Source organism: Copidosoma floridanum, unplaced genomic scaffold (genome assembly GCF_036245765.1).
Source record: "Copidosoma floridanum isolate Cflo_tuat_1 unplaced genomic scaffold, Cflo_Japanese_pri ptg000018l, whole genome shotgun sequence".
In the NCBI taxonomy this organism is placed as follows: Eukaryota; Metazoa; Arthropoda; class Insecta; order Hymenoptera; family Encyrtidae; genus Copidosoma; species Copidosoma floridanum.
The window spans coordinates 2822021-2836397 of record NW_028321895.1 but is presented as its reverse complement, the minus strand read 5'-3'; the positions used below and the strand labels follow the sequence as shown (position 1 = coordinate 2836397).

The 14377-nt window shown below is 34.2% G+C and overlaps 1 protein-coding gene across 1 annotated transcript in view; it reads left to right on the top strand.

Annotated features, from left to right (window-relative positions):
• The window catches only part of LOC106643295 (scavenger receptor class B member 1-like), a 55065-nt gene extending 44454 nt beyond the window's left edge, over positions 1-10611 (top strand). Inside the window, exons 4-8 of the mRNA XM_089592491.1 lie at positions 5201-5401; positions 5580-5804; positions 5901-6063; positions 7756-8000; positions 8366-10611. Coding sequence (XP_089448617.1) covers positions 5201-5401; positions 5580-5804; positions 5901-6063; positions 7756-8000; positions 8366-8740 — 1209 coding nt within the window. The 3' untranslated portion in view covers positions 8741-10611. The remainder of the gene's footprint in view (positions 1-5200; positions 5402-5579; positions 5805-5900; positions 6064-7755; positions 8001-8365) is intronic.
• Positions 10612-14377: the final 3766 nt, after the last annotated feature.

Genomic DNA, 14377 nt, shown 5'->3' with positions numbered 1-14377 from the left:
TGAAATGAGGTGCGAATAAGACTCGTACACCCTGAGTACAGGTGAAAGGCGTGCCATCCGATTTTTGGCTTGACCTTCCCTTCTACACATGTAGGCATATCGGTAACAAGATCTTTTAGCAGCAAGTCATCGTGTGAACCCCAAATCGAACAATCGATGACTAATAAATGTCATCTTGGAAATTATTCTGATTAAAAGCCTACTTCTTTATCACATACACTCACAAACATCAAAAGAGGAAACAAAGTGAAACTCACCCCGATAGAAAAATCGGAGGCTTAATCGTTGTAGTTTCCCTTCTTCGACGCAATATTGAAAACAGCGCCAGTTATCATTTTTAGCCTTGTGCCCCATTACTTTTTGGAAGAAAAGTAGAGGGGAGAAGAGAAAAAAACGTACCGACGTGAATGAACGCGTTATGTAAAAAAGTTGACTCCTCGGTATGAATTGCATAAAACACGTTTGCAGTGTACACTTATAACGCAATATACATGATACTCACACACCATGCGCTTACGCAACTGCACAGGAGGAACGAGCATATCGATGATGACCCGAGTGTTCGCTGTAGCTGCTGCTGCTTCTCTGCACCGGCTTAACCGGAGCCTCTTGCATCAGTCACGTGATCAGGAATACTCTGCATTTAAATTTTCCGTGAGTGAATAAGGCTTTCGAGTGTTGGATTGTTATACGTATACATGGTACAAGGCGTACAAATGTGACTTTAAATTTCGGAGGTAATCTGTCACAGTGTCCTTTTTGGTCGAGGAAGCATTGGATGTATATGTTTTTAGAGTTAGTCAAACATTACAAACAATGGGTTGTCTTTTGAATATTTTCCTGAAATCTCGAGTTTTTTTCAGATAGGTACGTTGTTTTATGTTTGAAATCAGTTGGTACCTACCCCAAAAGTTTTGGAACTGTACAGACCTGTAAATAACATTACGCAAGAGTATTATTGCTCTTTCCAAGCAGGTATAATGTTTATTTCGTACTATTTAAAATACACGGTAAACAATTTATCTTTGCATAGTGGTAAATTTCTTTTTCAATGAATCTCGAGTGTTTAAATCAAAAAGAGGAGAAAAAAGTAGAGTGAAAAAAGTGACTGGATACATGAGCATTCGCGTCTCTAAAAGAAACTGATTGAGTTGAAAAAAGAAAAAATAGGAAAAAACGAGCATCGCCTAACCAGATCACGGTGAATAATTAGTCTGCAGATCCATGAATCACAGAGAGCTCGCGTCTCCTGACAGCTAGCTTATGCAATTGTAAACACAAGTGAACGTAATGGGGAGTATACGTTTCTCGTTTGTTAGTGAATAATCGTACGTACGATACGAATGAATCCTTATCCTTAAATATCGATGGCCATGGATCAAGATACGACGATTACAATGAAAAGTATTTTTTTCCAAAATTGTTTTTTTCGTAGATCGATCTTTGGAGGAAAACTTACAACTCTGCCTTACCGTAAAAAAATCAGACTCATACCCTCATACGTATCAGAAATACTCCGTACCTCACTACATTTCAAAAAGTACAATCTAGTACAGTTGCGTTAACTGGTTGACATTGCACACGTAAAAATTTTACAGTACGGCACGTGGCAGTCCATGCCTTGCTCTTGTCATTCACGGCTAAAGAGATTAGTGTAGCCTTTTAATCACTTCTAGGAGAGTGGCGACTCTGTGCTGGCACCCAACTCGTTTTTAACCTGCGGAGTTAGCAGTTAGTAGAGTTCGGAGAACGCGTGGATATTGACCTACACATGCAGGCAATTCGCTCTCGTCTACATGAACGATTGGTGAAGAGCTGTTTGTGGTCGGCAGTAGTGGCGCTTCTTTATTTGTAATGACACTTGTGAGGACAACAATGGATTGCTTACCGTTATTTTGATAGTTTGGTTAAATGCTTTGTTGATTATTTTTTTAAAAAGTTGTCGTGTATATGAGGAAATCAACAAAAAATATCCCGTTTTAGCCCCCAATTTTTTCGACGCACTGCACCTTCGAGATACGGCTCATTTTACTCGTAATGTCATGTACTATGAGGAAAAAATTTTGAACACGGGTTTCAGTAGGGACGACACCCTTTTTTCGCGATTTACACGCTATTATTATGTACATGGGTGATTCTGCTGTAACCTGCTCAGATCGACTTAAAAAATTTTTTTTAAAGAAGTTGGTTAAAAAAATTTTTTTTCATGGTATTTGTACCCCATACACCATCAGTAATAAACATTTAAAGCTATGCAACTATTAAAGTTTCTGGTCAAAAGTTATACGAAATTTTATAAAAGTCAGCTTTCATCGATTTTCAAGGAATTGTGTCACTTTCTAGCACGTGTGGCTAAGCTCCTTCAACAGTTTGAGTGCTTTTACTGGGCTCAAATGAAAGCTGGGATCAAGACCTATTGATTAAAAAAAAATTTTGTTTGATTTTGTGCCTCCATTCAAAAGTTACAGCTGTTTCAATTAGAGCGTAAATATCGCTAATAATGTCATTTTGGCTAAAATTCAGTATTTTTCATAAAATCACTATAACTTTTCATTCGCGGCATAAAATTCAAAGATTTATATTTTAAACATTAGGACCATGTTTTTTTCTTTCATTTAAGCCCAGATAAAGCCACCTAACGGAGTGTACCACTTGGCTACCAACGTTGGAAGCAGCACCACCGTTTTTGCATTTACGTAGCGAAAAAGGGCCAATTCATCTCTTAGCCCAACAGTGATGAAAAAAAAATTTGGCTGGGATTGATTACTCTAAAAGGAAAAAAAACAGCACTTTGAGGTGAAGTAGGGTCGGAATGGAAAAGTTCGGAATGGAATTTTCAAAGTTTGTAGTGCTCGTACGACTCATAGACTTATTACAATGACTTGTCTACCCATACTTTATTTACTAGCCTCAAATGCAATAAGAAACTTTAGTTTGCGTAATTGCACACGCACACCGAGTGGTTGTTCCACGGAGGTCGAAACGGAATAAAATGTTTGTACGCGCAAAATACGCAAAAAGAAGAGCTTAGCTATTCGAGAGGTAAAAACTTCAGTTACTACTGTCGTAAGAATTTATTCACTTTAGTCCTATACTTTGAAAAATGATTATTGGTTAGCATTTCCAATTCAAAAAGTTACTAGTTTGAACTGATTTTTGTTAAAACCGCGATTATGGTGCAAATATGCGGACAAAATGTAAGCAGTGAAAACTCACTCGTCTTTGTCGATTTTTGGTGAGACTAAGGTACAAATCTAATCACCAATACCTAGAGTATATAATGCTTACACGCCCAAGTGGGATATAAGCCTTATTTTTTACCGTCGAAACCTTTCATGAGTGAAATTGAGTTGCGGACATGGGTCGGAATGGAAAATTTGACTCTTAATTATCGATTATCTCAATGAAGGGATCAATATATTGGTATAAGGTAATATGTCAAATAAAGTCGACAACATTTAACACAATTTGACGTTTTTAAAATTTTTGATTTCATTACGGCACGTGAGTATGAGTACCGGAGACGATCTGAGCAAGTTACAGCAGAATCACCCATATATATATAAACATGTAATTCGAATGAAAAGGGTGTCACCCTTACTGAAACCTGTGTTCAAAATTTTTTCCTCGCAGTGCATGACATTACGAGTAAAAAGAGCCCGGTTTCAAGGGTATGCCTCAAAAAAAAAATGTTTTTACTAAAATGGGTGATAAAAAGGATTGTTTTGTGGATTTGCTCATGTATATGAGTGATCAGCCGTGAGTGGCTCAAAGTGCCTTAAAGAATCGTTTTAAAATGAATTGGTTAAAAAAATGTTCTTTCATAATAGTTCTACCTCAAATACCATCTACAGCAAATATCCAAAGCGATTCTCCAACAAATTTCTGGGGTCAAAAGTTATACGGTATTTTGTATAAGTCAATTTTAGTCAATTTTCGAAAAAAAATATGTCTGCTTCTGATGCGTGTAGCTAAGTTTCTTGTATAGATGAAGCGTGCTTACCCAAATGAAGTAAAAGCTAGAATCAAACTCTATCGATTGAAAAAAATTTAGTTCCATTTAGTGCCTTTGTTCAAAAGTTACAGCTGTTTAGACAGGAGCGACAAATATAGCTAAAAATGAGATTTCGTATATTTTTACCGAAAATTCGTATTTAAATAAAAAAACCCATATAACTTTTGATTGAAAGCAACAAATTTAACAAATTTTTTTGTAATCAATGAGGCTTCGTTTTCGTAGTCATTTGAGCCTATTTTGGACCACCTAAAATAGTGTACTCCTTCGTAACTAGTGTTCGAAAAAAAATCGATATTCATCGATGTATTTCGCGAAAAAAGGCCAATTAGACCAAACGCTGAGACACGTGTCTCATGATTTATCCTAAGAATACTGTAAAAAAGTTTCGTTAAGTATCAAAGCTCGAAAGCTAGAAAAAGAGACATTCTTACCTCTGAGGGATACGGAAGTGACATTTCGACTACATTTTCTTAATTATCTCATTGAGGAGATAACATATCAGCTTGAAAGTTTTTTCTAAGAATATTAACACTTCTAGCATAATTTCACGGAATTTGAACATTTAATTTTAATTTAATGTAGTAACATGAGCTCTGGACACAAAATTTTGGCCACTCACGGCAGAATCACCCACATACAAATATCACTAGCATTTCCCGTCTCGGTTTCACATGAGATTCCCCGTGTGTCGATACGTAAAGGAAAATGTGTTCAGATCATGAGCATTTTAAAATCTTACATGAATTCTTGACATTTGTTGAAACGAAATAAATTTCAAACAAACAGTTAAAAACGTAAACTGAACCAAACTTATTTTACTGCAAGCTTCTTTGGTAGCTCTTTCACAACTATCGGCAGATGACCATTTCAAAAAACAATGTTCCGAGGAACCCTATATGAACGATAAACATTTTTTTTATTGCTGGCTAGAGTTGTTTGGACTTGGATCAAGGCTCAAAAATCTGCTGGCTACGCCGAGATTAGCCGCACAAAACACGAAAGTCAAGGGAAACCGAGACTTTATTGATAATGCACGGTGAAAATGGTGTGAATGGAATTCTTATTTAAATAATGAAACGTGCATGGAAATAATGAAACTTTCATCACGTTGTTTGATGTGTCTTAAAAAAAATATGTGTACCAAGAACTGACTGAGAAAGAAAAAAATGTCTTCTGTTGCAGAGTATAGCCGACGTGATGAAAGATGCAACGGTGATATCTCGCTGGGGGTTGAACCTACTGATCCGGCAGACGGACTCGAAGCCCCTAGTGCGCATGACTGCCAAGGAGTTCATGTTTGGATACGAGTCAACCTTGGTAACTCTTGGTAATAACCTCATGCCAGCTTGGATCAAGTTCGGCCGGCTCGGGCTCATCGACAGGGTAGGTACTTATACAACCATATCTCGGAGTTCAAGATTAAAAGCTGCTACTCTTCCTATCTTATATGATGTGCATAAATTTCCGTAAATCGTAATCATGCCGTATGGGATAAACTTATTGTGAGATTCATTGAGAGACACACATGTGACGATATGGTAATGAGCGCTAATAATTTTAGATGTACGACTTTGATGGGGACTTTGAAACCGTTTACACTGGCGAGAAAGATGTGAGGTTGACAGGCTTAATCGAAAAGTACAAGGGTTCGGAGAACCTGCCTCAATGGACGGGCAGGTGTGCCAACGTCAGGGAGTCGAGTGATGGTGCCAAGTTTCAGGGTTTCATCGAGCCAAACGACACGCTCAGATTTTTCCGCAAGAGTCTATGCCGTAGTGCGGACATGGTGAGTTATTGGCACTTTTACTTTGACAGAGAATTGTAGAAAGGACTATTTCAGCTTGGGTCATGGATGTCAGATTTTTATTTTATTCTTTAACAGGTGCGCACTGGTGAAAAAACCATCAGAGGCTTGAACACGTACAGGTACAAGTTTAAGGATAACGAGCTTGACAACGGCCACTTCAGGCCTGAAAACAAGTGCTTCTGCAGACAAGGGTACTGTTTACCCTATGGCCTCATCGACGTCACCGATTGCTATTACGGTTCGTCTTGTTCTTTTGTATGATTATGGAATATTCAGTGTAGGTGACTCAACTTGTCTGACAACGTGTTTCAGTGAATATCGACGAGTACGAAAAATAATAACACGCATAATGACCGTAATTTTTTTTTCCGTCAAAGCTTTTTCATTAACGCGTCAGTGTCAATTTGAAAAAAGTCACAAATCGGGCTTTTTCACGCATCAACACAAAGTACGCAAATGATTACGCGATTCAAAAAAAACGTGTAATCTAGTTTTATCGCAATTATAGTAGATGCGCGTTTTTTCAGATAATTTCATTGTGATGCAATTTCAAACCACTTCCTCTTACGTGGAATAGCATCGTGCATGCTTGTTCTTTATAGTTTGCATAACCTTTTACACTTATAGAAGTGTCTTTATTGTGTAAAATGTTGAAAACGAAGAAACACTCGGATTATCTGATAATCTATGTGACCTTAGATTCATGCAATGCGTTATAAAGTTAGGTCAAAACAATAATTTTTGTCACTAACTTAAGATCGTAGTTGAGTTGTGATAAACTACAGAAAAAATAACATTTTCAACCACCATTTCGCAGGATTTCGATTAAAATGTTAAAAACTAAATGAAAATCAGCGTAGTATGAAAAAACTCGTGAAAGCTTTTGTGCACACTCGTGATTATTTTTATAAAATCTTAATTTGCTGATAAACGTTTAAATAATTTTTGAAAAAGATTTTCGAGGATTTGAAAAATGTGTACACTCATGTTTTCATCATGGCAACTTACGCAACTTTTACTGCAACTGTAATATGAATTGGAAACTTATGCCACTTGGTTACTTTTCAGTACTGCAAACATAGTTTTATAGTTTAAAAAAACTCATTAGCCACAGTACAATATTAAAAGTGTAAACTATCAAAAGTAAGCTTTAATGTAAAAACTGTGATAAATATACTTTTTTGGTTTGTGATAATTTTCGCACTTGAGCGTTTAAAGTGTATTAAGTGTAGGTGTAAATATCCCAAGGGAAGTTTTTACTTCTTTTTGCAGCAAACCATACTTTTCTATGAAATGCAGGAGTAGTTACTAGGAGTACCTATTAAAGTGCGTTAGATTCCTTATGCGTAATTTATACTTGGCATATCTAGTATGGCGGAATGAAAAATAAATTTGCGTTCACAGACGCGTAGATTAACGATTCATGAAAAAAGTTAAGCTAGAGAATCGGTAACAAGCTTTTTATAGAACAAGCACAAGATACAAGCGTCATTATTCATTACCAAGAAAATCATTCAAAGATTGAGAGAATATTTATGGAACAAATTGACGAGAGCCGGCTTTCAAAAAAATTTCGAGAAAATTCCTTTCTTTTGAAAGGAGACCTTTTTTTCAATAATTATGATAAAAAAAAAATTTCCAAGCAACAATAATAAAAGCAAGTTTGGAAAGATAAGTTTTCAATTCAAATCAGTTGTTTGTAGGATATATTTATACGGTCATCCCATACAAAAAAAAATACTCTGTATATTGGCAGGCTTACAAGCTCACGAAAAAAAAAAGAAAAAAAAAAAAAGAATTTTTATAAAATGACGTTTACGTGTCCATGAATGATTTTTTTTTAATTCTAATTTTTCATACGACTGAATCAAAGTAATCTTTACTCAACTGTAGCTCTATCAACCATCCGCTGTTTTTGTATTGATTGTAGGTTTTCCTATTGCATTGTCATACCCACACTTCTATCAGTCGGATCCAAAACTTCTCGCAGCAGTCGAAGGACTCAAGCCGATCAAAGACCTGCACGAGTCCTACTTCTTCATTCAGCCAAAGTCCGGTCTTCCGGTGGATCTCGCCTTTCGCTTTCAAATAAACATTGCACTGCAGGACATCAGCACCATTGAGCACGTGGAGGGCTTTTCGAATCTTGTGCTCCCCCTACTGTGGTTCGAAATCGTAAGTTACAATTTCTTTTTTTTGCTCGTAAAACATCCCATAGACATGCAAATACTCAATTCCGCGTTGTGTTATCACGAAAAACCGGTCATTTACTTTCACAGTTTATTAAATTAGGGGGTACAGTATAAAGACGTAGAATTTGGGAACTATTAAGCTGCTGCTACATCCCAAATAAATCTACTTGAAGCCCAAACCCGTATCACGTTACAAATTTATCAAAGTCACTAGAAAAATAATACAGACAGTTTATTTTAACGCTCTTTTCCTCATCTTATGAATAACAAAAAGTAGTTATTTCATGCAAATAGGTACTATAAGAAAAGAAAAGATTCACCTATAAAGTCCTAATTTTATCCGCATAGGGGATGCACGAGATGCCGCTACTTCTACATGCCCGGTTTCTCTTCTACCTGAACATCCTGCCATGCCTGCAGGACATCATCACGTACGGCTCCTTCTTGGCGGGTGTGGTCTGCCTGGTTTGGAGCATCATCAAAATTCTGACCTACAAGCCAAAGGACCTCGGAGTGTCGAACCAGCTGCTGGTCGAGGCCGAGTTGCAGCAGCGCAAGCACATGAGCTACTTCAATGAGAGGCGGCCATCGGTCAAAGCCTCTAAAGACATCGACGTATATTTCAACGCACTACTCACGACTAAGGAGGAGGAGCCCGAGGAGCCAACGATCGACCCCGCGGCCCTGCAGGAGTTGGCCAACCTCAGGGAGGACATCGTCTGAACGGAATCCGCGGCAAAGTGGCTCACTGGGACCCTTTTTATTTTGAAAACTATTTTTATACGGTATCCGATTATTGCTTGGGCACTTAAGATTTCACGTTCTCTACGTGGAGCTAGCTACTGTGCAGAGTATATAGGCTAGGGGTGCTTCTATGGTACGAAGAGGAGATATGGAACGCGTATGCCTAGATATCTGATATTTTACTAGTCTTTTCTCGTGGATTCTCCATGCAACATCTACTCGAGAACAAGCTACATTAGTTACAACAAACTAAATCAGTAGCTTTAATACTTTTTTAAATGAAGAGTTTCTTTCGAAGCATAGGGTGCTAGAATCTTTCGAGAGTATAATGATAATCTCTTGTAACAACAATAAGAATATCCTGAATGGTGTAGATGGTGTATTAGTATAAGCAGCAATGAGCAGTGTGTCAAAAAGTATGCTTTACGATAGATCTTTTCAATTAAATGTATAATACTCATAGTAATGGGTGTAATAAGATAATGGAACATTCATGACTCGAATTGTTGATTTCATGTCTGAACCCACTCCAGACATTCGAAAAATAGTTTACTTTAATTTCTCTCAATGTTATTTTTAATGTATCTTATGTTGTTCTGTGATTACATTGTATTACCACTGTATAACTTTGAGAGAAAAATAGTAACAAACAATAATACTTTCTCAATGGACATGCTAGTGCAAATGTGTATAGGGTGTAAAAGGCATTTTTTACTTTCCTTTGATCAATAAATGATACCAGTTTCCGAAGAACAAATTGATGATGGAACTGATGTGTTACGCGTCGTTCATTGTTATGATACAATATACAATACTGTAAAGAATAATAAAAAGTAAGTTGGTATCTTGTTGCAAAAGTAATATACAAAGAAACACATTGACCTAAAACCTATCAGCTTTACAGTGGCAATCGAAGACAAGAAAAAGTATGAACTACTACTGTCGTGTAATTTTTGATAAACATTTTAAAGTGTTAGGTGATACCGTTAATAATTTTTGTGAAAATTGTACAAAAATTTATAGTACAGTCAATATCTAAAGTATTCTAAAATTGAACAATAATTTATTTAGCATGAAAGTAATACAGTGGCAAAAGTAATTCGATCATGCGAATCAATTTTAAATCGCTGCACAGATGGATATGATACTTGAGATAAAATTACAGCACCTAACAATACGTTGTGCTAATACTTGGTGGATTTAAGAAGGAGAAACAATTTTATTTTTGTAACATCAATAGTAGTATTGTACTCTTTCATTCTTATTTATTATCATCAGGATATCAATATTTTAAATTTTTAATGTGATTAATGGCAATAGAGTTGTACAACATAATTTTACATTCATAAATGTAATTTAAAGCTAGCTCTATTCACGTATCAAAATATAGAAAGCAAACGTAGTATGTACAGCTTGCGATTATTACAAACAAATTTGATTTTTCGATTTTTCAAACTAGATGTCAATGACGAATCATCTATTAGTTTATCTTTAATGTCATAAGTCAGTCCGTGCATCTGGATTGCTTTAAACTGTGTAATGTCAACATACTATAGATGCAAGAAACACATGTATTACACAATCTTACGTAAAAAAAAATTTGCTCTTACATTAGCAGCGGAAACGGGATGTAAATATGTATATATGTAATAAGTTTGACCAATTAATGTAAAATCTAGACAATCTAATTACGCTTATATTTATGAATGATAACATATAAAAGTAAGTTTTGTGTGAGTAGTTAAAAAGCTTATTAGTCGATAATAAGATTAGGCAATACTATACATATAAAAGTATTTTTGATAAACAAATTTTTACGATGTAAGTGTCAAATTTCGAACTGATCTTTAATAAATAATAAAGTAAATAACTTTGACTATACATTTTGAAAAGTTTTTGATAAAACAACTATATTTATCGCCCTAAAACTTTTTGTATTATCATACAAGACAGTTTCGATAAAAATTTTTTTATTTTTTGAATCAATATGGATTTACGATTAAGTTTTTTTGTACACACTGTAACTGTGATCGTACGATTAATATCATAGCTAATAATTTAGCGGTAGTTCTTATCAACGTTTTTTACACTGTTCTGCAAGATAAAATAACAATGGAATTTACAGTAAAAATTTTTGGTACTATAATCTCACATGTCTTGTAACTAAACTATAGAGTAAAATAAAAACGGTAAATGTAGAATAGTGACATATTTTATTCTGAAAGTTTGGTATGATCATTATTCTTGTACTCAATTTTTAAACAATAAAAAAACCATCAATAATACTAAGTTGTCAATATTTAATGACAATAATCATATATGTAGTTTTCTCTATGAATATGTAATATTTATCACTTTCTCGTCATGACTTGCACAGAATTTTGTGCTAAATATGATATATTACAAGTTTTAATATAAATGGTTGTGCACTATTACTTGTACAAGGGAAGCACTTTTAAAGAATCAAGCTGAGTTATCAAAGAAATATTGAATTATTTAAAAAAAAATTTGAACCCAAGGATAAAAATGTATTGTCAGGACTAAACTGATCCACAGGTTCTTGATGCCCTAAGATATTACCTGTGTGTACACTATGGCATCATGTGATGATCTTGCCTTATTTATATTAAGAAGATAAACTATGTATACTAATATAATACATTAACATATACGTAGTACACAAGGGTACTTTTTTTATATAGAAATAGGTGCGAGGTTTCATTAAGAATGAAACTATTACTCTAAGGTAAAACCAATTATTGTTGATGCTCACGTAATCATTAGTATAATGTTGTAAGAGATTGCTTGAATTAAGTGTAAATAAATGAAGTAAAGAAAAAGTAATCTTTATAATTTATTTCGAGAAGTAGTTATTTCTAATTAAATATCTGGCTACATACTAGCCATTGCACAAGCTGAGGAAGTTCTACGAGTTTTTAGGAAAATTAAAATAATCATTATCTTGAATAATTCAAGATAACTTACTCAACAATTTGAATTTGAAATTATGTTTAAAATCCTAGTAAATCTTATAGAGTTGCAATTGATCATCAAAACTTAATTTATTTTTCTTCAATATTTTTATTCTAAAATCCTGCCATTAAAATTATAATACATTTCTTGTAACTAGACAAAACGGTTTTTAGTTAAACCCAATTTCTTTTTAATTCAATGTTATGCGTATCAGTCAAATAAATTAAAAAAACATTAATGATGAATGTAAAGTATTCGTAACAGTTATAATAAAATTAGTTATGTATAATTAATAAACCCTTAAAAATTTTCTTTCAACAAAACTAAAATGTTAGGTAAGTTTGATGTGTTGAGTTCATATTTTGTAAGGAATTTCTGAAGCCTTCATACAGTGACAATGAAAAGTTTTGTTCCTTCTGAATCTGTAGCCGTGAAAAATTCTGAAACCAAAATATAAAAACGGTAAAGTTTTATTTTTTATTTTAGGTGCAGCATACATTTTGTACGACATTTGTAGTATAATGTTTAGTACTCGTACTTTAACAAAATCAAAAGAAGTAATACTGACTATTGCCCTAACATTTTTATGTACTTTTGACATAGGAAGGAATGAATGTATTTGATGTAAGGTTTGCATGAAGTACCAGTCAAAAGTAAATATTACTTAGTTGGTTTGATTTTGTTAAAGTATGATTACTAAACAGTATTATACTACGAATGTCATACAAAATTTATGCTGCACCAAAAATTAAAAAAAAACTTTACCGTCTTCATATTTAAATTTCAGAGTTTTTCAAGACTATAGATTCAAAAAAAAAAACTATTTATTTGTATGAAAGCTTCAAAAATTCCTTACAAAATACAAGTTTAATACATCAAATTTGCCTAACATGTTAGATTTGTTCAAAGCTATTTTTAAAGTATATCATAACTTTTTAGGAAAATACCTTTTTTATAAGTTTATTTAAAAAAACTTAACAACATTAGATATCGCTCATATACAAATTACTGTATAGAAACTTAGTCCCACACAACATAGCTACGGTGATCTACAACTGTCCCACTTTATTAAATTTCTACTTAAAGTTGCTCATTTGAAGATGTTTTGAATGTATAAATAAGTGCAAAGGTTTATTTGTACAAATAGTTTGTACATTCACCAAACAAAATTAGTTGTCGAAAAAATACAGTTTCAGGATTTTTATCTAAGATGCTTTTTTCTTTTTCTTTCTTTTATTTTACCAATTTATCATATGATTCTCAGCAATTTTTCTTACCTACATAAATTCAACTACTTCTTCCAAAAAATTTTTAGATAAAAGACTTCGTAATTATACACATAAAAAATCCGAAATTGGTCATTTATTTAACTAGCTCTCATCATAATGTTTTTTTTATGTTCTAATAAAATCCAAACATTCCAAATTACAGTTATTTAATACCTAAGAAATTCTTACAATAAATAATTATTTATTACGAAAACAGATATTAAAATTGTAAAAGTGACGTATAAGTTACTAAGACAATTATTTTTATTAAATGATTTTTTATTTTACTGTATAATATTAATTATAATTGTATGATTATTAACTATGCAAATCGCACATTCATTTTATTATTTGTATTATCAATCATTTAGAGGATTTTTTGTTTGTTTGATGGAGCAGGGAGGAGAAAATCTTCATAGACATAGACACCCCAGCTAATCCAGTAGTAGTGTCGGATTCACCTAGTGTGTCTACTGAATAAAAACTAACCTCCTCTCATGGGACAGGTCCGTGAGGACCACTCCCCTAGAAGACAAAAGGGCACAAGAGAAGAAGGAAGAAGGAAAATAACAGAGAATTTTGAAGGCCTGCAGTTTGCTTTCAAAGGAATGAGAGGAGGGGCACTCACCATCTGGGCGAAGCATTTAGGGAACAGTTTTATTATGAAAGAGTCATATTCACCACCCCTCTTTTCTAAGGCATTTTCTTGTTTCTTACTAATAACTGCGTATCTACATGCCACGCCAAAATGCTATATACCATTAGCCTTTTTATATAATATCCTAGTGAATTAGGTCATATTAAAAACACCACCTAGTTACCTGGGAGAAAGTGACAGAGCGGAGTCTCGAACCCGAGTCCTCCAGGCGAGAAGCAAGCGCTCTACCATCTTAGAACTCTCAACGCTGCATACTATCTACTGTGAAATTAGCAAGTAAGTACTTGTTGCCTATATCACACTGGTGGCAGCTCTGCTTGATTTTAAAAACACTCCAATCCCAAATTCCAATCGTATACAGAAAAAATTTGGCTTTCAGCTAACTTAACGATAAGACCATTTCTCGAAGACTGAACATGAAAAGATCTTGTTTTAAGCATTTTGAGATACACATGTCTCATTTTCGTTTTTCTAACAACTTTTTGGCCTATATTTTGTCAGTAGAGCTGTGGAGTAGAATAAAAGAGACTGAGTTAAGCTAGCATACATCAGGCATACTGGCAAAAATATTTATTTTTCGGTATTTGAAAGCTCAAGTATACACATCTGAAATAAACAGTAGCGCGGACGCCGAGGTTTCGTCTGCTTCCTTAAATTTACATTGTCGCGCTCGCAAGCGACTTGATATTTTGTGGCATTGACATGAGCTCCTATATC